Source organism: Culex quinquefasciatus, chromosome 3 (assembly GCF_015732765.1).
Source record: "Culex quinquefasciatus strain JHB chromosome 3, VPISU_Cqui_1.0_pri_paternal, whole genome shotgun sequence".
NCBI lineage: Eukaryota > Metazoa > Arthropoda > Insecta > Diptera > Culicidae > Culex > Culex quinquefasciatus.
The window spans coordinates 171,396,228-171,419,893 of NC_051863.1; the positions used below are offsets into that span (position 1 = coordinate 171,396,228).

The 23,666-nt window shown below is 42.0% G+C and overlaps 2 protein-coding genes across 4 annotated transcripts in view; one reads left to right on the forward strand and one right to left on the reverse strand.

Annotated features, from left to right (window-relative positions):
• Positions 1-23,666, reverse strand: part of LOC6044069 (opsin, ultraviolet-sensitive) — a 219,143-nt gene that overhangs the window by 90,204 nt on the left and 105,273 nt on the right. The gene's annotated exons all lie outside the window — the stretch shown is intronic.
• Positions 1,395-22,343, forward strand: LOC6044073 (protein yellow). Its single transcript, XM_001861607.2, has 3 exons — positions 1,395-1,588; positions 20,684-21,016; positions 21,072-22,343. The coding sequence occupies exons 2-3, from the start codon at positions 20,691-20,693 to the stop codon at positions 22,201-22,203; spliced, it is 1,458 nt and encodes a 485-aa protein (XP_001861642.2). The 5' UTR covers positions 1,395-1,588; positions 20,684-20,690; the 3' UTR covers positions 22,204-22,343.

Consider the following 23,666-nt stretch of genomic DNA (forward strand, 5'->3'; position numbering starts at 1 on the left):
TGTAACTAACGTGAAATTTTCCAAGGATTACGAATATGACAAAATTGAGACCAAAAAGTGCCGTTATGGAAGCTTACAGGGCAAAAACTAACGTTGTAAAATGTTTGTTGTAGAAAAATCGAAAAACTATGAGAAAAACCGCGATTGGCCAAAAAGTTAATACCGTATGCCATGAAATTCCCTAACTTTTGACTCATAGGAGTATGGGTGTTGGAGGCTGTTGCAAAAATACATTAAGGTTTTAAAAAAATCATTTTTAACAGTAATTTGAAAGAGCTATGAGAAAAAGTCAAACCAATCCTGGATGTCTATGGCACATTTTGAAGTGCTTCAAAAAGACCATTCGAATGCATCTAAGAGAGTTGGAATTGATGAAGTTTTACGGAAATGCGAGCAATTTTAAGATTTTTCATGTTTTTTGGACCTCAAACTTCAAAGCCCGTTTGACCCCACTTCCCTTTGTCGTAGAGGGCTCATATTTGACATGAGTTCATCTCATACATAGACAAACAAACGCTGAAAGTTTCATCCAAATCGGAGCACCTCGATACGACGTGTTACACATTGGTGAAAACTCGCCATTAAAAGAACTGTTAAAGAGAATTATTGAAACTATTTTTTCTGAAAATTGAGATTCTGTTAAACCAAACAAAAAATATTTTATCAAGGTTTGAGATTATTAATATGGAGAATTCTCTACACCCAAAGTTAAAGAACGAGGGGATAGTCCTCACGAAAAGAAACGTGAGGAAAGTGCTATATTGCGAGAGTTTAGTCCTCTCGCGTGTTCATTCGTTCATTGGAACATTTCATCCTATGAGTGGCTTATATGGACAAACGACCGCCACTTAGTCACCGAACCATGGTGGCCCATACGGCAAAGGCACGGTTCAATATGCCGAAGGTTTTGGGTTCGAGTCTCGGTACCGGTACTTTTTTTTTTTGATAGATGAACTTTTTTGGAAAATGAACCATGAGTAAAGTACTCTCGGTAATTTCGGGATTTATCCTCTCCGTCCGCACACAGTACCATTTTACTACCGAATCGTGCTCTTTATCCTCTCGTATGCCGATGCCCAGTTCTGGGTGTAAAAATGATAAAATATTATCAAAACTTTAAGTTTGAGACAGATTGGCTAACCCTGCTCTAATCGTTTACGCCCGACATCCCCGATCGTCTGTGTTCCCGCACGTGAGCAAAATCTCGATCCTTCACCGAAAAACTTCCGTCCAACGACGAGCACCGAACTCTACAGCGGATCGCAACCCGATCGGTGTCCGAGTTCACAACACTCTTTGCGACTCGGTCAAGAACGAAAAGCCCGCGAGACGACCTTTAAATGCCACTGATCGTGTAGTCGGCGTCGTCGTCATCGTCGGTCTGCGCCAGCACAAAACCAGCCATCCAGCACAAGATCGCACTCAGTTCGTGGCGAGCCTCGGTGGGCTTCAGGTAGCGTACAAGATCGGTGGAGTATAGTTTGAAAACTTGGTGATTACAATCGCGGGAAGATCGTCGTTTGTGCGGTGATCGGTCAACCGCGTCTACGACAAGCAGGAAGATTGCTGATAGCCGATAATAAAACACGTAAGTTTGGCAAGTCGAAATTGGAGTTGGCCAAGTGGCACTTGGGTGTCGTCACTTTGGCACTAAAGTGGCTTTTGAAAATGTGGAGTAATGTGATCGCGTGTGTTGCATTAGATATGAGTGCTGCCATGTTAGATTAATAGCTGAAGGCGGCCAGGAAGTTTGGTTTAGCAACGGAGTTGTCATAGCTGGTACGACAGTGTCAACGACTGGTGCGAGGCAGCGTAGGTTGTGCAAAACAGTAACAACACCTTCTGGAAGGTCGTTTGGAGTAAACACGATAGCTAGAATTCTCGCTTTTCTGGTTTTTGATTTTGAGTTTTTTTTAAAGGTGTGTTTTTCCCATTTCGTGGAGATCATTCCAGTGCAAGAAACCGTGACGCAAAAGTGTCCACGCAAGATTATGCGGTTTAAGGAGAGGTCCAAAATAAACATGCAACTCTGAACCCGTTCGCTATCTTTTAAGTGGTTACGTAATTTCCCCACATTATGGTTTAGCCCAATGCTGATGCACCACATGTATGGTGTGTTTTTCATGAATGAACGCCTCGAGGAAAGTGCTGCTGCACATTAGAGTTGCTTCATTCTCATGCTGCATAATTGCAACCTATCACTATGGCATGGCTGAGAGCTGCCGTCTTGGGATAATTAAGCCGGCAACCAGAGTGTGAAACTGGCATCGTTTAGAGGTTAATTTGTCCGGCTTAGTGAAATACGTAGAAAAAAAAACCAGGCTTTAAAGTGGAAGGGTCACTAATGGATTTGGTATCATATTAAAATCAAAGTTCATCGGAAATGAAATTAAACTTTAAAACTATAGTCACAATTTGAGTGGGAAGAACCAGATTGGTGAGGTTTACTCTTAGTGCGAGATTTTATAGCTGGTGAGACGAGCTTGGATATGAATATGGTGTGATGCCAGGATTGTCAAGAAGTTTAGATTCAAGTTTTAAATTTAACAGTTTATCTCCGGAAGTAATATCTACTGCATTTTGAATCTAGGTTGCTTATTATTGAAGAACCTGTACCAGTCCTTGTCCTTGTCATTCCTTTTTATCAGTTCAAAGGTCGGAATAGCTCAAATGTCCCTGTTTTGGGTTTGCTCAGCAGGGCGTCATTTTAATTTGATGTTTAAGACAGCCTAGTTATTTTTCAAAAATAAGTAGCCTTTTATTGCTGAAGCTAGAACATAATATTTGTTGTATTATAAAATAACCTCATTACGCTTTAATAGCTAATACACTAAAACGTCATTTTCCCCTCATTTGGGTCTACTGCTCCGAGAACTCGACCATCGCCTTGTAAGAATGATTGATTTTTCCAATATCAGTTGAGTTATAAGCGAGCAATTCCAGTTCAAAACATACAATTTTTAGGTTTTTTGCTCGACCCTCTCCGATTTCAATGAATTTTTGTAGACATTTTTTCCCATGACAACATTTTGTGCAACCAATACTTCTTTTACGAAGTCTTTTTCATTTCTAAACATTAGTTTTTAGTCCATGAAGGGCCAAGATATTTGGATTTCAGTGAACATAAAGTGCCGAATTTTCAAACCTGTTGCTTAAATTTTTTTTGCACTTCCAAAAAACGCTTTTTGAATGGAATTTTATGTCCAACATCATTGTGTTGAATAAATTAACTGTTTATAAAAAAATACTGAAAAATGTTTCTTTTCGATACTAGTGCTGAAAAGTTCAACTCTAGAGTTTTTTTGAGTAGACTCTATAAACATATCTAGAGCTTTTTTGAATAGGTTCTATAGGCTTTTGTCTTTCATATGTTTATAGGACCTTTTAGAAAAAACACTAAATATGGAACATAGTAGCTTATAGGACCTTTAACAATAACTCATGAAATTTTCAGCACCCATTTCAGTAGCAGTAAGTAAGGTAGTACTTTTCAGCTCTGGCATTGAAAGGTATTAATTTTCCATTCTGTTATTTTTGGTAGACCCTTCGACCCTTCGAGAACGACACGAAAAGTTGATAGATTCACGACGTTGCAAAAAAAATATTTTGGAAATTTTTATTATTCTCTGATAATTAAATTATATTTCAATGCGACGTAAAAATCATAATTATCATAAATTAAAATGAATTACTAGAGTTTTATCTTAAAAGGTCTAACATAAGAAACGCAATAGCTTATAAGACCTTTTCAAATGAAACTCTAGATTTGATCAAATCATATTTCTAAGTTATGAACGAAAAAAAAAATGAAAAATGAACTGAACTTGTCGTTTACGTCACATTCTAGAAAAAATCATTTGTTGTTTTCTTAACATTTTATTTCAAAATATTTTTTTTATAGAGCAAACAAAACATCAAAAACCAAAACGGTAGCAATAAAATATTTTTTGAAAATTCGTCTCTTTTGTACACTAAAAAGCAAATTTTATGGGTATACATTCAATGCCAGTGGTCCAGAACGCAAAATTAAGTGGAAAATGGATTTTCCGAAAAATTGTGACTTTTGGAGCTTTGGTGTCTTCAGAAGAGTTGTTGCAAATGGATAAGGGCAGCTTTAGGTTTGGTTCAAAATAAGGGTGGTTCACGATTAGGGTGGTTTTGAAAATCTAACTTCAGGAATATTTTTGGGAATTTTTTCGTCTTTTAGGTTTTTTATGTAAAACTATCATAAAAACCCAAAATATGACCAAAAAATTGTTTTTTGACACTTTGACTCAATTCTGAGGGCAGATTTAGATTCAGCGGGCAAAATTACAAGGCCAGACATACAGTTGGACAATTTTCGAATTTCGTTAGGGTGGTACCATACACTTTTCCTTTGAAAATTAGACATTTTCAAATGAAGATATCTCGAGTATAAAGAAAAATACCCTTGGAATTTTTTCAGTGTGAATAGTGCTACATCTCTTCTTTCGAATGCATCCTGGCGCTTAAAATTTGGCCTGAGCCATTTCGAGATATTTGAGTTTTAAATTTGCATCTTTTTGCCTTCCTCACTGAGGTAAGGCTATAATCCTGCTCTAAAAATGAACTTTGTATAAAAACGTCGTAGACCCACCTTCATGTATACATATCGACTCAGAATCGAAAACTGAACAAATGTCTGTGTGTATGTGTGTGTGTATGTGTGTGTGTATGTGTGTGTGTATGTATGTATGTGACCAACAAACTAGCTCATGTTTCTCGGTACTGGCTGAACCGATTTGACCCGAATTTGTTGCATTCGACTTGGTTTAGGGTCCCATAGATCGAGTTTTATACAGATTGAAGTTTCGATAAGTAGTTCAAAAGTTATGTATAAAAATGTGTTTTCACATATATCCGGATCTCACTTAAATGTATGTAAACTATGTTCGGGTCCATCATCCGACCCATCGTTGATTAGGCCATCAAAAGACCTTTCCAACGAGCCTAAAACATTGAAGATCTGGCAACCCTGTCTCGAGATATGCCCACTTAAGTGATATTGATATACTTTTTGGATGCCGGATCTCACTTAAATGTATGTAAACTATGTCCGGATCCACCATCCGACCCGTCGTTGGTTAGGTTATCAAAACACCTTTCCAACGAGTCCAAAACGTTGAAGATCTGGCAACCCTGTCTCGAGATATGCCCACTTAAGTGATATTGATATACTTTTTGGATGCCGGATCTCACTTAAATGTATGTAAACTATGTCCGGATCCACCATCTGACCAATCGTTGATTAGGTTATCAAAAGATCTTTCCAACGAGTTCAAAACATTGAAAATCTGGCAACCCTGTCTCGAGATATGCCCACTTAAGTTATATTGATGTACTTTTTGGAAGCCGGATCTCACTTAAATGTATGTAAACTATGTCCGGATCGAACATCCAACTTATCGTTGGTTAGGTTATCAAAAGATCTTTCCAACGAGTCCAAAACATTGAAGATCTGGCAACCCTGTCTCGAGATATGCCCACTTAATTGATATTGATGTACTTTTTTGAAGCCGGATCTCACTTAAATGTATGTAAACTAGGTCCGGATCCACCATCTGACCCATCGTTGGTTAGGTAATCAAAAGACCTTTCCAACGAGTCCAAAACATTGAAAAACTGGCAACCCTGTCTCGAGATATGCCTACTTAAGTGATATTGATGTACTTTTTGGATGCCGAATCTCACTTAAATGTATGTAAACTATGTCCGGATCCACCATCCAACCCATCGTTGGTTAGATTATCAAAACACCTTCCAACGAGTTCAAAACATTAAAGATCTGGCAACCCTGTCTTGATCTATGGTCACTTAATGACATTTATGTACTTTTTGGAAGCTGGATCTCATTTAAATGTATGTAAACTATGTCCGGATCCACCATCCGACCCATCGTTGGTTAGGTTATCAAAAGACCTTTCCAACAAGTCCAAAACATTGATGATCTGGCAACCCTGTCTCGAGGTATGGCCACTTAAGTGATATTTATGTACTTTTCATTCCGGATCTAAAAAATGGATGAAATGTTTGTACAATTCCATCACATCAGCCGTTGTTGGAAATAAGTGAGGAAGGCTCTAACCACGTAGGTGGATTAAGTTAGCTTTTCGAAAAAATATTTCTTTCGCCCCCCGATTTATTGAACTAATTTTGATCTGGGGGGTGGGCAAAACTTTCCATTTTTAGATGACATTATAATTCCTTTCTTTATAAGAAGGTTTTTCTCCTAAAATGGCTGTGACTTTTGACCCTCAAGTCCTAATTGACTTGTCAGAAAATAAAAATGTTCGTTTTTCAGAGCTCTAAAAGTGCTCCCAACATTACATTTCTCTAAAACTCAATTGCTACGTTCAAAAAACTGATTTTTTTAGGTTTGCTAGATGCTTTTTCCAAATTTGGTCGTAGAAGTCGTTGACTACGAAATAAAATTTTGGCGTCTTCGACAAAGTTGCTTGAATTGGCAAGTCCAATAACTTTCTAGCAGACGAAAAAAATCCCAAAAATATTCATGAAAAGTTAGAATTTCAAAGCCACTCTAATCGTGAACCGCCCTAATTGAACCAAATTAGAAGCTGCCCTTTTCCATTTGCAACAACTCATCTGAAGACAGCAAAGCTCCAAAACGTCACATTTTTTTTCGGAAAATTCATTATTCACTTAATTTTGCGTTCTGGACCACTGTGCAATGTTAAAAAGAGGCAAATGTCTTTCGTAAAATTTTCTACAGTCTAAATACATGCATTATTTATTATTCACGCTGTTTCTACGATAATATGGCTCTCACAAATAAATAAATACAGAAATCATTTATCACAAATGTATTTTTCAAAAGGAATCCAAATTTGAAAAAAAGATTGCGGTTATCGATTTTCTAGACAATTCACAAAATAGTTTTCATATTGAACATCGTTCAATCCTTGTGAGGAGGAGGAGTTTTGGCCATTTTTAATGATTTTTTGGAAGTTCTATATGCAAGACTAGCTTGTCAAATTTCTCAAAAGTTTGCCTCATTATGCATTTTGAGGAATGGATAAAATTAGTACGAGGTTGTTAAAAGTTAATTAAAACTACTTGTTCAGTTCAAAGCTGCAACAGCCCAATGGATTATTATAAACATGAAATCACTGATGAGTTTCTTTATTAAATTGTTCAACCATGAAACCACATCAAAGCCTTAAATGAAACTGAAAACCTTTTCTCTAGTCTCCAACAAGAATTCCAAAAGCCGTTGCCAGCTCAAACTGCGATAGTGTTTGCCTATCCTTTCGATATCAAAGGCCTGACCTAAACTATTCAAACTGGTTGGAATATTCATTGTGGAGCGAAGGCTGCAAAATGTTTAATTATTCCAACACTATTCCCCATTCATCTGAAACCGTGTTCAGCAATGTGACCGAGACGGAAAGTTTAATTTGCTTTATCGTCAAAGGGGAGAACGCCTGTTGAATTATTTTGTTGTTGATTCCAGAGCAGCTCATAAAAGTTTGCTCTGTGAGAAATGGGGGTACCGCTGAACTTTCAACTTTCATACTAACAAGTAGTGGGTGGAATGCAAAAGTTAAATACTCTGAATGAATTTCTCGAATTATCGTCAACTGGGGTAAATCGCAATCTTATTCATTCTATCGTTGTGTCTCAAATTGACGCAAACACCTCTCAAGAGCAATCCCAACTCAAAATGCGTTAAACTGTTCCACTCGATCGCCTCTCGGTGTACTAAAGCTTGATTTTCTTGCTTAGTTTCAACCCAGTGATTATCTGGACCAATTGGAGCCCGAAAAAACGGCACCGAGCAGCAGCACCACCGGCTGTGCGCGTGGTTTGGCCAGGTGGGCACACATGCTTGACCTTGTCATACTTTTGCTGACGCCTGCGAGCGGGTTGCAAATTATGACGAGCAACAGGCAGCTCTACTAAAAGCTCCAGGGGGGGTCAAGCTACAACTTTGCTGGACAGGTCAGGTCTTGCTATGGTCTTGGTATGATTTCCACGACTTGGATGAAAATGCTTTTATAAGAAAACCAAACATTTTTTTTAACAAACTGAACAAAAACAAGATTTAAAAACGCCGTTCGTTGGTTTGTTCTCGGCTGAACGGTTTGCACCAAGCTGCTACGGCCTTTGAACTCGCCGGTGCTGAGTTGTTTACGAAGCCCGCCAAAAGAAACTATCAGCACTAGCATTGTGCGATCTGGAAGTATCGGGTACTTATTAAAACTGACGGACAGCAGCAGCAGCAGCAGCAGCACTGGTTAATTTTGTGCAAGTCACCGGTAGAACTAATTAGGCAAAAGACCTAGAAATGGTACAGTGAGGAAATTTGAAGGGGGATTAATTTCGTTTCATATTGAAAAGGAGCTTTTAATCATTTTTTTTGACATTGACCTATTATAATTCAACATCTCCTTTTTTGCAGAACTGAATCAATAAAAATCGATGTAATCGAAGAACAAACGGAAGAAAAAACTGATATTTCGAGCAAACGGGCTGTTTTTTTTCATTGTTAATGGAATAATATTATAATTACAGCAATATGGATCGAATCACGTACCCGCTTTTCATTCATTGGTAAATTGTTGCTAATGCTCACAATTTTTCCACTCTACGGCCCAACATAATAAATAAGCCCACTGAATGATGATTGCAAACATTTTATATTCACAACGTCTTTTTTTTATTTCATTGTTTGCATTCACCGGAAAATTGAACCCTCTATCAATCACTTTCATTGAACTCGTTTCAAGTGCGAAACAATGCGTTAACGAGTTCAATACAAGTTCAAAATTCAATTTAGATACGTAAATTTATGCAGAATACCAATTGAAACAATTGATTTCCAATTGATGTCAATTGTTCCATTGAACCTAATCATTTGTTTCAAGTATTGGTGAGCAATGATCAGCTTTTGCAATCAATTACTAGAGCTGATTGACGAGAGTTATCGAACAGTAATTCATCGGTAAGGATTAAAATAAATGGGCAGCCGGGGGGGGGGAAACAAAATCGTAATTGGGTACCTATAAAACAGTAGTTAGCAAAATAAAAAAATAGAGCAGTTCTTTACGAAATCGGTCTTTTTTTAAATTAATTTTTATTATTGTATTTTTTTATCTGGCGGAAACTTTTCTTGGTGTTTGTCCATATAATTTTCCATACAAATTTGGCAGCTGTCCATACAAAATGATATGTAAAAATTAAAAAATCTGTACCTTTTGAAGGAATTTTCTGATCGATTTGGCGTCTTCAGCAAAGTTGTAGGTATGGATATGGACTACACTGAAAAAAATGATACACGGTTAATTTTTTTTGTGATTTTTAATTTCACTTTTTCGCTTCGCTTCGCTAGGAGACGGTGATTTTAGCGGATTGCAGACTGGATTTCGCCATGTTATGTGGTGATTGTCTAAGCCCAAGTTGCCTAGGAATTGATAATTGGGAATAAAACCAACTCCACCTAAACCAGATTCTCACCACCATGACAGCCGTCCATTGCCGGCCGCTCCCATCTCCACCGCGCAACAGGGACAAGGATAGGGGATTTGGAAGACGGGAAGTGTTGATGCTCCACTTTTTTAAGGGGACAAGGGAAAATCTCCACGGTGTCTCCAAGTTAGTTTCGCTTAGAGTTGGATGGTTTTTGGGAAGGTATAAGGTCTAGGATACGCTCTAAGCAAGCGTTGCGACTATTGGCATAGTGTGTTTAAGGGTTATAGTTTTATTCCCAAGGCAAGCAATCGGATGCTGCTGTAGAGACAATTCCCGTTTAATTAATTTGGGATTTAATTATTATTCTCAAAGCAAACATCTGATGTTGCAGTCGAGACAATCCTCGTTTAGTTTTAAATTTTTATTTAACAGTTCAAGCTTAGACAGCTGGCTGTTGAAAGTTTGAAGTTAACGAAAAAGGGCTAAATTACTACACAAATTTACAATGTGTCCACGTGGTTTATGGATGCTCTCTAACAAGCGAATAAAAAATCATGCAAGACGCTAACGCGATCACAAAACTCGACAAACAGCGACACAAAAGAAATATGTAAAAATTAACATATTGTTGCGCGCGGCTTACTACGATCCTAAATTTGAATTTTAAATCAAAAACAAAGAAAAGTCTGGAGAAGAATGGAATTTACGAACGTGATAATTTTAAGGAAAGTACTGATTACAAATTTTAGTCTAGATAATAATTTACGGAAATTCATAAAAAAAAGAAAAAAAAACCATACGAGGCAAAAAGAAATCGAGGTATAAAAAGAATGCTCTCACGCAGATTCAGCGTTCGTCCTGGCGGTCGTCAGTGTCCATCCTGGCCAGTCGTTTAGCGCTTCCAAAGAGCCCACTGATAGGCCACTCGAACCGATCACAGATTGCAGGTAGTTTCTTCACTTTCCTACAGGATGGAACCACCAAAACCAGGGGTGCTCAAAGTTTTTGGATGCCGGGCCAATTTTGAAGCTCAAATGAGCTTGCAGGCCATTTGTATAAAATTGGTTATTTGTATTATGAAATTACGTTACATAAATGTAAAAGACTAAAATTATAACTATTATTTGAAGTTTTTCTTTAAAATTCAGTTTTTTAACATTTTCGTTATTTAAAAGTAATAGAAAACGGAAAATGACAGTTTTCCATCAGTTTTGTTGAAATAATTGTTTTGGATATTTGAAAAAATGTATTTAGTTGAATGTACTTGTGATTTCATTTAAATTTTAAGTATTGTCTATATTTTGAAAATGATGACATAAAATCAGAACAATTTATGCTACGGCATAATTTTATCTTTGAATTGTTACACTCATGAAAAATGGTTCAATTTTTTTCCAAAACTAAGGCCGATGCAAATATTAAAAAAAAAAATTGTCCCTCAACTCTGGCCATGGCCAAACAAAATTAAAAGAAATATGACAATTGAAAATACAAGCCACAATATTCAACATTTCAACGAAATTTTTTTGGAAAATGTTAGAAAAACACACTTAGATTTGCAATCATAATTTTCAAAATATGTAAGGTTCGACGAAAAAAATACATTTTTGCGAAAAACACTTTTTGTTGTTAATCGAAAGTTCACTAAAATTTAAATTATTTTTAAATAAACCCGAGCATGCCCAAAATGATTATAAACGCAGAGGAATGCATTTTAAATGGATTCCAGCTGATTGCACTTAAATAACAAAAGCTTTGAAAAATATTTGAAATCGCCTTATTCCTCCGATTAAAATTTTTTGTCTGTCTGAATCAGATGGTATTCAATCAGTTTCGTTATCCAATTGTCATCAGTTAAAATCCCGAGGTGGAATGTTTCTAAGTGCAAAGTAAGTTTAAGGCTCAGTTTATTGAAATGATCATAATGACTTTTAAATTAATATGTAATGCTTATATTTTTGCTATTATTACAGTTTTATAAAAAAAGCAAAGCAATCAAAAAGGTTATGTATGATGAGTCACCCAAAACCTCTTTTACGCTGTTGGCGCCAACGCCAAAGTAGATTTAATTTGCCCAATTTTCAGCTCAGAAGATATAGTTTCCAACCGATATGATTTTTTAACAGTGTCAGGTAGAGTAAATTTGCAAGAATAATCCATCCATTTCCACAGTGTCAGTTAATCCTTCCATTGTTTCAAACACATAACACAACACAAATGTACCCGCACATACACGCCACACATTGAAGAAGAAAAGAAACAATAGCATGTAAATAACCGCCGACCAACTCACCATTCGTGTCCTTTCCCTTTCACACATGTTTCATTCATGAATCTCACAGCACACAAACGGCTCAAGGACGCGCAGCGCGCGTCTGAATAGGCAGCTTGCGCAAACAGACCAATAGGAGAGCAGGGAGTAGGAATGAACGAAGTATGAATGGAAAGAAGAAGTGGCGTGTACATGGTTTAGGGAAAAAGGATTGCGCACCCGAGAGGAGATTAAAGAATAAGAATGTTTTTGTTGCAAAGAAGATTCGGAAGAAATGCCGAAGTTTTAGTTTAAAAACCCCATGATTTTGTTAGTCCGTAAGTCAGTTTAAGCTTGTAAATATAGCAGTAAACATCGTGAAACAAGCTGTTTTCTTGCATCCTGGCCAAAGGAGTCCACTGGAAGAAAGTCGTTGTGAATACAGTCCACTCGCCGATTGTCGCCTTGAAGCTGTGTTGTGCCACGGAATTCCCTGCAACACAGTGGAAAGGTTGGACAATCAAAAGCCCTCCTGGAGCCGGGCCTAGCGCTCCTACATGGTCCTTCAAACCGGATTTGTGTGAAGTGTTCGGACCTTCAGACTGGATTTGTGCGAAAAGTGCTGACCTTCATGGTTCTTCAAGTGAACGTTCAACGAGAGTCGCCAACCGGAAGTCAAAGTGGTCCGTCAATCCGGACAAGTGAAAGTGGCCTTTGGCGGATGCGAGGAAAACTGACAAGTGGGTCTAAAGAGACCAAAGTGAAGCACAGCCAAAGTGTTTTCCAAACCAAAAACTAGTGTGCCAAAAAGTTTGGCAAAGTGCGTCCACGCCGTGGACAAAAAGTGCAACAAGCAAAAGGTTGCAAAGTGAACTCAAACTTTGAGACACAAGTGAAGTGAAGTGAGAGCGCCAAAATGGTGTTACACACGCCAATGAAGCAGCCCGTGAATCCAGATGAAGTGAAGTCGCTGATTCATCAGCGAGGACAGGTCAAGGGAAAAGTGACGAAAATTAAGAATGCCCTTGACGAAGCCAAGAAGAACCCGCAGAGGATAACCAAGGCGACGCTGAAAGTGTACGAGAAGAAGCTGGAAGCGCACTACCAGGAGTACGTGTTGCGCCATCGTGAAGTGATCGAAGTGGTTGCCAATGACAAGAAGGAGGAACAAGATGATGTGCTCGACGTGTTTGACCAGCTTCACACCGAAACGCTGGTGCTGGTCGAAGAGCTGATGGAGATGTTCAACCAGCCGGTCGCTGGCCCCTTTCAAGTCGGTGCCAACGGAGTGGCGCCTCAAGTGATCGTGCAACAGCAACCTCTTCGAGCACCGATACCGAGCTTCGACGGGCAGACAGAGAATTGGCCAAAGTTCAAGGCCATGTTCGAAGACCTCGTCGGTCGCACCCGCGATTCCGACGCCATGAAGCTGCATCACCTCGACAAAGCCCTGGTCGGTGATGCAGCTGGGTTGATCACCGCGAAGATGATTCAAGACAACAACTACGAGCAAGTTTGGAAGGAGATCAGCGAGCAGTTCGAGAACCAACGTGTCATCGTGGATACGCACATCGATGGATTGTTGCAGCTCAAGCCAATCACCAAGGGAAACCACAAGGACTTGCAGGCGCTCACCAAAGCCTGTGATCGCCACGTCGCCGGATTGCAGTACCAAGGACTCGTCGTCGACAGGTTGTCAGGACTTATCATTAACAAGCTAGTGGTAGGGTGCTTAGATGATAGTACTAGACAGCAGTGGGAAAGGACGCAGAAACAAGGTGAGTTGCCAGACTTTGACCAAACATTGCATTTTTTGAAAACCGAGTGCCAAGTCCTTGAACGTTCCCAAAATTCGCGCGTCTTGAGCTCAGCAAAGGAGCAAAGCAACACCAAGCCATCTTGCCCCAAACCAACCCCAAAAGCCCATACTGCCACATCTGCAAAGGTCGCCAAGTCATGTCTGGTTTGTGGGGCGGATCACCGTCACTTTGAATGTTCGAAGTTGCTGGCGATGACAGTTCCGGAGCGCAATGCCAAAGTTAGTGAGTTGAAGTTATGTTTTAACTGCCTCCGAGCTGGTCATCGACTTTCTAGTTGCTCCAGCAACCTGAAATGTCAGACTTGCCACAAGAAACACCACACCTTGCTCCATAACGACTCTTTCTCCAAAGCTCAAAGCGTAAGACCAACCCCAAGCCTCCAAGTAATGAACCCTTCAACACCTCAGTCTGAATCTCCCAACCTTCCCACGTCCACTACACTGATTCAGAACCTGCAGCAGCAAACCCCTCTCAACTCTTCATGTTCATCCAACCATTCCCAGAGTTTGAAAACTGTGATGTTGCTGACGGCTCTTGTCCTGATCGAGAATGATGGAGATCCCGTTCCTTGCCGTGCGCTTCTTGATAGTGGTTCGCAAGTGAACTTTCTCTCGAGCGGATTGCCGACAAGTTGAAGGCCCTCGTGAGTCGCTGTACGTTCCAATCGCTGGTGTAGGTGGGTCAAAGGTGTATGCTAGGGAGAAAGTCAGGGTTACCGTTCATTCCAGATACTCGGCCTTCGCCGCCAGTATCACATGTCTGGTGGTTCCAAAGGTGACTGGAATCATCCCCGGATCGAAGATTGATGTTTCCTCCTGGCCGATCCCAGTGGGAATCCAACTTGCGGATCCAGAGTTCAATGTCCCCGAGAGAATTGATATGTTGATTGGTGCCTCCATGTTTTTCAGCCTGCTTAAGTCAGGACAGCTGCACCTGGCAGACGGTCTGCCAGAGTTGCGCGAAACTCATTTCGGCTGGGTATTTTCCGGCGAAATCGAGAATTCTGTGAACCATTCACACATCGCGAACAACGCTTCGTTGGATGTGCTGAATCAAACGATTTCCAAGTTTTGGGAGGTCGAGGATCTTGCCGATCCAACGCCCCCACCCTCTGATGTTGATGAATGTGAGAAGTTGTTCGTGGAAACGCATAGTCGTTTGCCGTCAGGTCGATTTGTTGTTAGATTACCGTTTCGTGAAGATGTTTCAGGGTTGCCAGACAACCGTTCGCTCGCTCTTCGTCGGTTCCTGCTGTTGGAGCGCCGTCTCAACAGAGAACCAAGTCTGAAGCAGCAGTATGCTAAGTTCATTGATGAGTATGAAACCCTTGGTCATTGTCGTGAGGTTGATGAGTCCAAGGATGTAGACCAGCATCGGTACTACATGCCCCACCACGCCGTCCTGAGGCCGACGAGCTCGACCACGAAACTGCGAGTAGTGTTCGACGCGTCGGCCAAGCAAGGTTCTACGGCGAAGTCGCTCAACGAGGTTCTCCACGTTGGAAAGCCGGTCCAAAGTGATTTGTTCAGTATCCTCCTCAGATTTCGTAAAAACCCCATTGCATTCACTGCCGATATTGAAAAAATGTATCGGCAAGTGCTTATCGACTCGTCTCAGACGAGGTTCCAGAGAATTCTGTGGAGGAGTGACTCTTCAAAGCCGATTCGCGTGCTGGAGTTACAGACGGTAACTTACGGTACAGCAGCTGCCCCGTTCCTCTCGACCAGATGTCTAGTTCAGTTGTGTCAAGATGAAAGAGAGAAGTTTCCGCTAGCAGCCGAGGTGGTTCGTGATGATTGTTATGTCGATGATATCCTTTCCGGTGCCAGTTCCGCTGACGAAGCTGTAGTCGTCCAGCGGCAGATTCGAAAGATGCTTGAGTCTGGAGGTTTTCGTGTCCACAAATGGAGCTCGAATTGCCAGGAAGTGTTGAGTAGTGTTCCCGAATTTGATCGCGAGAAACTTGTGTGCCTCGATCAAGGAAACGAGGTCGTCAAGGCACTGGGTCTGACATGGTGTCCCCAGTCTGACGAATTTATGTTCGTGGTGCGTCTTCCAAAAGATGTCACCGAATTCACCAAGCGAAGTATTTTCTCTGAAATCGGCAGGTTGTTCGATCCCATCGGATTTCTATCCCCCGTGATTGTTGTTGCGAAGCTTTACATGCAGAAGTTGTGGTTGATTGAGCTGCCATGGGACGCTAAGGTCGAAGGAGATCTTCTGGCGTCGTGGTTGTGTTTCCGTAGAGCCCTCCCCAAGGTTAGTGAAATTCGGATTCCACGTTATGTTATCAGCCCGTCGACTGTCGCGATTGAGCTTCATGGATTTTCCGACGCTTCCGTTGTTGCTTACGGTGCAAACATTTACGTCCGATGCATCTTGTCCGACGGCAGAGCTCAACTTCGCCTCCTCTGCAGCAAATCAAGAGTTTGTTCGCCCAAGAAAGATCTCAACATTCACCGCAAAGAGTTGATGGCGTGTGAACTGTTGGCTCGCATGATGGTTAGAGTTCTCGAGACTGTCAAGTTTAAGGTAAGCCAAGTCGTACTTTGGACTGACAGTCAGGTTGTCCTCGCGTGGCTTAAGAAGTCCTTGGCGAAGCTCGATGTCTTCGTCCGAAACAGAGTTGCCAAGATTCTTGAGCTCACCGCAGGATTTATTTGGAAATATGTCAGGTCAAAGGACAACCGCGCTGATATTGTTTCCAGAGGCATGCTTCCCGAAGCTCTAATGTCGAAGTCCGAGTTCTGGGAAGGCCCATTCTTTCTGAGAATCGAAGTGTATGATGAGGAAATCCCCCCAGAAATTCCAGATGATGAACTCCCCGAGTTGAAGCTTGGTCCGATCATTGCAACCCCAGTGTTTAATGAAGACCAGCTTCCGGTGTTTACAAGGTTCAGTTCGTTCAGAAAGCTGCAGTGTGTGATGGCATACGTGCAGCGTTTCATCCAAAATTGTCGTCAGAAAACTCTGTCTTGTCGAGTGTTCATGATTCACCCAACGATCCCTGAGTTGCGCGCTTCGCTGGAACTGATCGTAAAGATTATTCAGCACGAAGCACTCAGTGACGAAATCCACCGTGTTCAGAATGACGAACCGTGCAAGAAGATTGCAGGTTTGCACCCGTTCTACCAGGACGGTGTCTTGAGAGTTGGAGGTCGGCTTCAGCAATCCTCACTGTTGTTTCACTCCAAACACCCCTACATTTTGCCGAAACACCCTGTAGTTGACCTTTTGATTCGCGCTTATCATGAAGAAAATTTGCATGCAGGTCCCAAGAGTCTGATCGCTGCTTTGAGGACCAGATTTTGGCTGATCGACGGAAGGTCGTCAGTTCGCAGAATCACCCATCGTTGCGTCACGTGTTTTCAGGCTCGCCCGAAGGTCGCTAGTCAGTTGATGGGAAATCTTCCTGCATATCGTGTCAACCAAGCTCTGCCGTTCGAAGTCACAGGTGTGGATTACGCAGGTCCAGTTTATGTCAAGGAAGGTCGATACAAGCCCAAGATCGTAAAGGCTTACATCTCGGTGTTTGTTTGTATGGTCACTCGAGCCGTACATTTGGAACTCGTTTCAGATATGAGTACAGAGACTTTTCTCGCAGCTCTGAAACGCTTCGTAGGTCGTCGAGGACTCCCCCGAGAAATCCACTCCGATAACGGAACCAATTTCCGCGGAGCGAAAACCGAGCTACATGAGCTCTATGAATTATTGAAGTCCCAAGTCACAGTCGATGAAATCGCTCAGTTCTGTCAGCCTCGTGAAATTAATTGGTCGTTCATTCCCCCCGAAGCCCCCAACTTTGGTGGTATTTGGGAAGCCGCCGTTAAGAGTACCAAATTTCATTTGAAGAGAACTCTCAAGGAAGCCAAGTTGTCCTTTGAAGAGTACGCTACAGTTCTGACTCAGATAGAAGGAATTTTAAATTCTCGTCCTCTCTATGCTACCTCTTCAGAACCTAATGATTCAGAGATTCTCACCCCCGGACACATTTTGATTGGTCGTCCCCTGACCGCCGTACCTGAACCCAGTTGTGAAGGTGTTCAGATAAATCGGCTCAGTCGCTGGCAGTACATGCAGCGATTGCGCGATGAGTTTTGGAGAAAGTGGCATCGCGATTATTTGCAAACCCTTCAACCCCGCGGTAAGAATCGAATTAAATCCGCCAACATCAAACCAGGTATGATTGTCTTGCTAGAAGAAAAAGATGCGCCCGTGCAGGTGTGGAAGTTGAGAAAAATCACAAAAACCTTCCCCGGGAAAGATGATTTGGTGCGTACGGTCGAAGTACAGATCGGCACAGTAGTGTACAAGCGGGCAATCCATAAGATTGCTGTTCTGCCAATCATTGATAATGCAAATTTGGTTAAGGTCACAGAGATTCCATCTCTGCCCGGCGGGAGTATGTTGGCGCCAACGCCAAAGTAGATTTAATTTGCCCAATTTTCAGCTCAGAAGATATAGTTTCCAACCGATATGATTTTTTAACAGTGTCAGGTAGAGTAAATTTGCAAGAATAATCCATCCATTTCCACAGTGTCAGTTAATCCTTCCATTGTTTCAAACACATAACACAACACAAATGTACCCGCACATACACGCCACACATTGAAGAAGAAAAGAAACAATAGCATGTAAATAACCGCCGACCAACTCACCATTCGTGTCCTTTCCCTTTCACACATGTTTCATTCATGAATCTCACAGCACACAAACGGCTCAAGGACGCGCAGCGCGCGTCTGAATAGGCAGCTTGCGCAAACAGACCAATAGGAGAGCAGGGAGTAGGAATGAACGAAGTATGAATGGAAAGAAGAAGTGGCGTGTACATGGTTTAGGGAAAAGGATTGCGCACCCGAGAGGAGATTAAAGAATAAGAATGTTTTTGTTGCAAAGAAGATTCGGAAGAAATGCCGAAGTTTTAGTTTAAAAACCCCATGATTTTGTTAGTCCGTAAGTCAGTTTAAGCTTGTAAATATAGCAGTAAACATCGTGAAACAAGCTGTTTTCTTGCATCCTGGCCAAAGGAGTCCACTGGAAGAAAGTCGTTGTGAATACAGTCCACTCGCCGATTGTCGCCTTGAAGCTGTGTTGTGCCACGGAATTCCCTGCAACACAGTGGAAAGGTTGGACAATCAAAAGCCCTCCTGGAGCCGGGCCTAGCGCTCCTACACAAATGGACCGACGTTTTTCTTCCCCATCCGTTAGAAGGCCAGGAGGATAAGGTGGGAATCGAACCCACGCCCTATAGTAACTTAGGGATTGGCAGCCGAAGCCGCTAACCACCGAGCCACGAGGCCCTCCCAGTTTTATACCTAAGTCAAATTTGAACGTTTCATTACCATTTCCAAAAATATTTGATGAATATTTTGACAATATTTACTAGTTTCACCACGAGTTTCACTCACATTGAAACGTGTGAAAAAAGTTTCAATTAGAAAGATTTTTGAACAACATATTTGTATCGTAAAATAAGGATAAAAAAAGAATAAATCATTAGTTTAATACTTACAAATAAAAAAAAAGAAAAAGATCAGCACTAAAAGTTTACAATAAAGTTTAATTTTAAAAACGTTTAAAATCATTTTACAGATGGTCAACGGGCCATTTTAATTGATCATTCAAAATGGGTTCGCGGGCCACACAATATCACCTCGTGGGCCACGTTTGGCCCGCGGGCCACACTTTGGTCACCCCTGACCAAAACAAACACGTTGTCTAGCCCCGGGTGGCACGTCAATTCCTTCGAACTCAAGGTGGCCATATCGTGAATTTAGTAGTTCGCCCACTTCCTCTCCCGACGCGGGTGAAGTAATTTTCTTCAGTTTCACCAGTCGCACAACGAATTTTGGATCATTTACAAGCCGCCAGAATAACTTTATCAAAAAATAAATTTTAGTTTTAAATCAAACAGAAAAAAAAACTGAATAACTCGAGAAAAAATCACAAGCGCAGAAAAATTTGCGTCCAACCCGCCGCGCAGCCTACTTCGAAAAAACTGATTTTTAATTTCACTTTTTGTAATTTACTAAAACTTGATTTGCAAAAAACACTATTTTTATTTTCTGATCTGTTTTAGGGGACATAGAATGCCAATTTATCAGAAATTTCCAGAATGGGCAAAAAATCTTTGACCGAGTTATGACATTTTTCAATTTCATTTTTCGATGTAAAATTAAATTTGCAATCAAAAAGTACTTTAGTGAAATTCTGATAAAGTGCACCGTTTTCAAGTTATATCCATTTTAGGTAACTGTTTTCAATATAGTCGCAGATATTAATTTTTTTTTAAATGAGTGCCCATCTTTGCCCACTTTTGAAAAAAATATTTTTGAAAAGCTAAGAAAATTTTCTATATTTTGCTATTTTGAACTTTGTTGATACGACCCTTAGTTGCTGAGATATTGCCATACAAAACTTTAAAAACAGGAAAATTGAACTGAATAAATATACCTATTGATATTGTTTGTTGTGGCTCTGAAAGGTGTACCGGTACTATTTGTTGGCTTATAGCCATTACGACGCTGCAAACGTTAAGTGTGCTCTCGATTGATTAAACTACTCATTTGACATTAAAATCTATGAGAGACATTGATTCTATTTATCATTCACGATTTCTTGTTTGCCTCATGTAATGCATATAACACCCGTGCAAAAATATACAACAACACTGTTATTGTTTTCAAAGAATTGTTTGTCTTATGCAAATCCAATGTTTTGAAAAGTCTGCATCTTTCACCAGCTTCTATCACGTGAACCGGGCAAATGTTTTCCCAGCTGTCGGTGTCGGGAACCGCACTAGGATTCACATGAATAATTTTAATCCGTTTCTGGTGTGTTTGAATTGGAACTTGATGTGTGCAATCATTAGGGATTTACATTAGCTGGCGCTACTGTGGTGTTCGTGTGGCTGAAAATTGGCTATGAAACTCGTGCTAAACTTGAGTCGATTTCTCCCTCCGTTTGGTTCCATTTTTGGGTTCAATTATGCTAATTGGATCATTGCTACTTGCACGGATTCAAAGTCAATTATGCATGCCATTACTTGATTGCTTGATGTAAAGGTGGAACGAGTCGTTTGATTTGACGCAATGTTGATCCTTTTAGAGATTAATTTGATAAGGAAATTAATTGCTCATCATTCTATTTGCATTCGTTTCAGATCAACCATGAGTCGACTCCACTGGAGGACAGCCCTGCGGCTTCTAGCCCTCACATTTCTAATCACACTGGTTCCGGAAGCAAACGGCTATTCACCGTTCATGAACAACCGTCATGGTTCGTTCAGTAAAGCTCCTGAAAATGGCACATCGGAACAGTTGGCTAGTCCTTACATCGCCCCGGGAGGACTAGCAGCTCTAGGAAGTAAGAAAGCTAACAAGGACAGCTTTGCCACCAGCCAGGGCAAGAACGTGTTCGAGGTGATCTACCAGTGGAAGGTGATTGACTTCCTGTACCCGAGTCTGCAGGCCCGGAACAATGCCATTCGATCGAGGTGAGCTGGACGATTGGCTAGGGAGGAAGCATAATTACAATGATTTTGATTTCAGGGCATTCATCCCGGAGAACAACCTGCCGCTGGGTGTAGACCGGTTCAAGAATCGCATCTTCATCACCACTCCCCGCTGGAATCCGGGTGTCCCGGCCACGTTGTCCTATCTGCCGCTGCCGGTGCAAGACCAGAGTCTGCCGCTGATTCCGTATCCGGACTGGAGCTTCCACACGACCCCCCAGAATGCGGACTGTAGCAAGTTGGTGTCGGTGTATCGGATCTACGTGGACGAGTGCGACCGGTTGTGGGTTTTGGATGCTGGAGTTATCGATACGTTGACGAACCTTCAGCAGGTCTGTCCGCCGAAGCTGTTGGCGTTCAACCTGCACACCGACGAGCTGCTGTTTTCGTACGAACTTCCTCCGGAGCAGGTCAAGCAGGACTCACTGCACACGAACGTGGTTGTTGACATTCGGGATGGTCAGTGCGAGGATGCTTTTGCGTACGTGGCCGATGTGTGGCGTTACGGCGTGACCGTGTTCAGTCTGCGCGAGTTCAAGAGCTGGCGCACGACCAACTATCTGTACAACCCGAACCCGGTGGCCAGTGACTACAACTACCAGGACCTCAACTTCCAGTGGTCGGACGGAGTGTTTGGGATGTCACTGTCGCCGGTGCACCGTGACGGAGATCGGATGCTGTTCTACCACCCAATGTCGAGCTTCACCGAGTTCCAAGTTCCAACGTCCGTGCTCCAGAACGAAACCATCTGGCAAAACTTTGGCTTGGCGAAGGCCTTCCAGCCGATCGGCAGCCGTGGCAAAACCGGCCAGTCCTCGACCTCGGGAGTTTCCCGTGAAAACGTGCAGTTCTTCACGCTGGTCCAGCAGAGCGGCGTCGGCTGTTGGGACCTGGCCAAACCGTACAACCGCAACAACCTCGGAGTGGTCGAAAAGGACCTCGAAAAGATCACCTTCCCGAACGACCTCAAGCTGGACCGTGAACCGCGCCAATCGGTGTGGGTCATCAGCAACAAACTGCCCGTTTTCCTGTACTCCAAGCTGGATTACACGGAGATTAACTTTAGGATTTTGAGCACCGAAGTCCAGAAGGCGATACAAGGCACGGTTTGCGACCCACGAAGTCCACCAAATCTGGCGTACAATCGCGAGCCGGAGTGTGACCAGTGAAGCATGATGGCTTTTTTTAATTACGGAGAAAAGTTTAATCCTTGCCGGTATGCGCCCAGGCGAAACTCATTAGAAGGTAGTACTAGTTCTATTGTTGCGAAATAAATTAGCCAGCTCGCTGCTGGGTACACCATTTTTAATCCCGCCTTGTTTCAGTTTGGTCGGTTTTTTTTCATGCTCCATTCGTGCTATTAATCCTTGGGGGAATTTCTGCGATATGAAAAGTTGCATTTAGCTATTAAATTCCGCGGACCGTCATTGACGACAATGGCATGACAATCGCCTTAGGGAAAATATAAGACTCTGTTACCGGAAGAGCGAGAGCGGAGGACAGTAGCCAAACAACATTAAATTGTACAGTGCAAGCGGGGGTGTTTAACAAATATTTTTCAGAATGGCACGTCCAAGTCTCAAACCGCAGCGTCAGCATTGATGGATATTCTCTGATTCGCAACGATAGAGTTTACACGACTGGTGGAGGAATTGCCGTTTACTACTCAAAACGTGTTTCGTGTACGAACGTTTTCCACACTGAATTGACTGCGGGCTCTGCTGACAGGACGGAAGGTCTGGCGTTGGACCTACACGTTGCAGGACATCGGTTGCTGCTGTTCGTCGTTTACAACCCACCCGGAAATGACTGCTCAAACATTCTAGAAACTAAACTCGCTGAACTCGCAACTAAATATGAGGACATTCTCCTGATAGGAGACTTCAACACGGACCTGTTGAGGCCTAGCAACAAACGCTCACAATTCGAATCCGTTCTGCGAAATTTCTCAATTTGTCCAGTCAGTGAAGAAGCCACATACTTTCACAACAACGGCTGCTCTCAACTAGACCTGCTGCTCACCACCAGTGCGGAAAAAGTCTTACGTTTTGGACAAGTAAGCTTCCCGGGGCTGTCTCAGCACGACTTGATTTTTGCGTCGCTGGACTTTGATGTTGCAGAACCCCTTACCACTACAACCTACCGTGATTACGTCAACTTTGACGCGCAGGGTCTGAGGGACGCTGTTCTCTGCATTCCGTGGAACAGATTTTACGAATTTTCCGAACCAGAAGAGTCTGTGGACTTCTTCACGGATCAGCTCAAGACGGTACACGATGCTTACATTCCACTGAGAACCAGGTCAAATCGTAAAAAAGCCAACGCATGGTTCACAGCGACTGTACAGCGATCCATGCTCGAGCGGGATTTGGCGTACAAAGACTGGCAACAAGCTACACCTGATTCCAAGGCACAGAAGCGACAACTTTACAACTTTTTGAGGAACAGAGCTAATGCTCTTGTGAAACGTGCTAAGGAGCAACATCTTAACGGTTTCCTGAGCAACACCGACTCGAACACTTTGTGGAAACGAGTACGTAGTCTTGGGATCGGAAAGGAGAAAGCACAGCATGTTTGCGAATTCGATCCTGACCAAATAAATCAAATGTTTCTATCCAACTTCACGGTAAAC

Bases quoted from the DNA above. Each gene is read 5' to 3' on its own strand.
- LOC6044073 (XM_001861607.2), top strand. From the start codon at position 20,691: ATGAGTCGACTCCACTGGAGGACAGCCCTGCGGCTTCTAGCCCTCACA. The intron at 21,017-21,071 runs GTGAGCTGGACG...TTTTGATTTCAG, and splicing joins AACAATGCCATTCGATCGAG to GGCATTCATCCCGGAGAACA.